Here is a 1,724-nt window from a genome sequence, read left to right as displayed (position 1 = left end):
GGTTGCCCAGAGACGTGGCTGAATCTCCATCCTTGGAGGTGTTTAGAAGCTGCAGAGATGTGGTGCAGATGGGCATGGTATAGCGCAGTACTTGGTAGAGTTAGATAATGATTTGACTCGATTACCTTAAAGGCTTTTTCCAGCCCAAATGACTCTCTGAGCCGAAGAAGGTGTTAGGAGCTGCCATCTCCAGCCTGCTCAGGACCACAACTCCACACCCTGAGCGGTGCAGCATCCCTACGGATGCAGCGGCACCGGCTTGGGGGCGGGTTGAGGGTGGTGATGGTGTCGAGAATCCCCCCAATTTGTGGTTGGCCCCTACAGAGAAGGAGGGTGCTGGAACCGTGCCGCCGTGCGCCGGGACGGGACGCTCGGCGCCGTGCGGGGGGGTGACAGCCGCAGCCCGGCGGGTTGCGGGGGCTGCTCGGGGCCGCCAGGCTGCGCTCTCGGGCCGGCCGCCGGTGCCTGCCGCCCTCCCCGGGCGGGAGAGCGGGGCTTGGGGTACGGCGGAGCCTCGCCGCGAGCGGGCGGTCCCGGGACGGCGGCGGTGGCGGCGGCACCACCATTAACGGTGGTGGCGGTGACGGTGGCACCTGCGGCTGCGGGGAAAGGCAGGGCTCGGCGGCCCGCCCTGCGCCCCTCGCCCGGCCCGGCATGACGCGGCTGAGCCCCGGAGGCGGCGGGAGGCGGGTGCCGGTAGCCCTGGCCGTGCTTCTGGCCCTGCGAGGTGAGTGCTGGATGGGCGGAAAAGGAGCGCGGTACCCACCGAGGGGTCATCGGCGTGGGGTGGGCGCCCGGCGCGGATGGGGCGGGCGGGGACCCACCCGCCCCATGTCCCCGGGCGCCCACCCCACCCCGGTGCCCCGGTGGGGAAGTTTTGGTCGTGGTCCCACCGGTGATGCTCGGAAATGCGGCGGCGGGTGAGCGCTTTTGCAGGGCAGGCGTGGGGAAGGATCGCTGCTCCGCTCGGTTCCTATTTGCTGCTTCCCCTGCACCAGCCTTCTCACTGCTATTATATCATTTAATTTGTTTCCCTTTTGGTGCCAGAAAACTTGCTTTAAACTGGGCTTCAGGTCGTGCTCAGTGATGTCAGGGCCTAACCTCTGTATAAGCTTACCTGGGTGGAAAAACTCTGATCTATCCTTCAGGCCCTGAGGCATCAGGGAACTTTCTGCAGAGATGGTGACGGGCTGCCAGGAAGCTTCTGTGTGCCCCGGGGGTCCTCCCCTGCCTCCTCTTCCCTGGCAGGTTCCTTCATCTCTAAGATAAGAGCCTACCCCTGGGGAAGGTGGAGAGACCTAAACCACCCTACCACCTCCTGCTCCCAGAAGCCCTTCCAAAATAAGGTGTGTACCCCAGTCTTCTCTGTGGAGAGGAAATAAATTGCATGTGACAGATGCTACTCACATCACTTAGTGCATTGCTGGAGAGTACCAAGAGGTGCTGTGGGAAGGGCAACAGAAGAAACTACAAAGCACAAAACGTTCAGACTCATCTGTTGATCAGGTGGCAACACCTCCTTTCAAGTCATGCCAAACTTCAGAACAGGTCTCCTTAGTTATGTTTTACTGAGGTCTCCAAGGTGATTTTCTTAAGGTCTGCTCTTTTATACAGAGAGCTCCATGAAGTAGTTTGGTGGAGGTCTGCTCAGCAGTGAGCAGTGCACAGCCATCTAGGCGTTGCTGCTGGTCACCTCTGTGGCCAGGAAGCTGAGAAACCTGCTG

General features: G+C 61.1%; 1 protein-coding gene across 1 annotated transcript in view; it reads left to right on the top strand.

Annotated features, from left to right (window-relative positions):
• Positions 1-539: 539 nt before the first annotated feature.
• Positions 540-1,724, top strand: part of IGSF11 (immunoglobulin superfamily member 11) — a 115,657-nt gene continuing 114,472 nt past the window's right edge. The window contains exon 1 of the mRNA XM_068169547.1: positions 540-727. Coding sequence (XP_068025648.1) covers positions 655-727 — 73 coding nt within the window. The 5' untranslated portion in view covers positions 540-654. The remainder of the gene's footprint in view (positions 728-1,724) is intronic.

This window comes from Melanerpes formicivorus, unplaced genomic scaffold (assembly GCF_026170545.1).
Source record: "Melanerpes formicivorus ecotype bairdi unplaced genomic scaffold, bMelFor1.0.p_v2 SCAF_192, whole genome shotgun sequence".
In the NCBI taxonomy this organism is placed as follows: Eukaryota; Metazoa; Chordata; class Aves; order Piciformes; family Picidae; genus Melanerpes; species Melanerpes formicivorus.
Note: the sequence above shows the minus strand (reverse complement) of the source record. Positions and strands in the feature narration are given on the sequence as shown.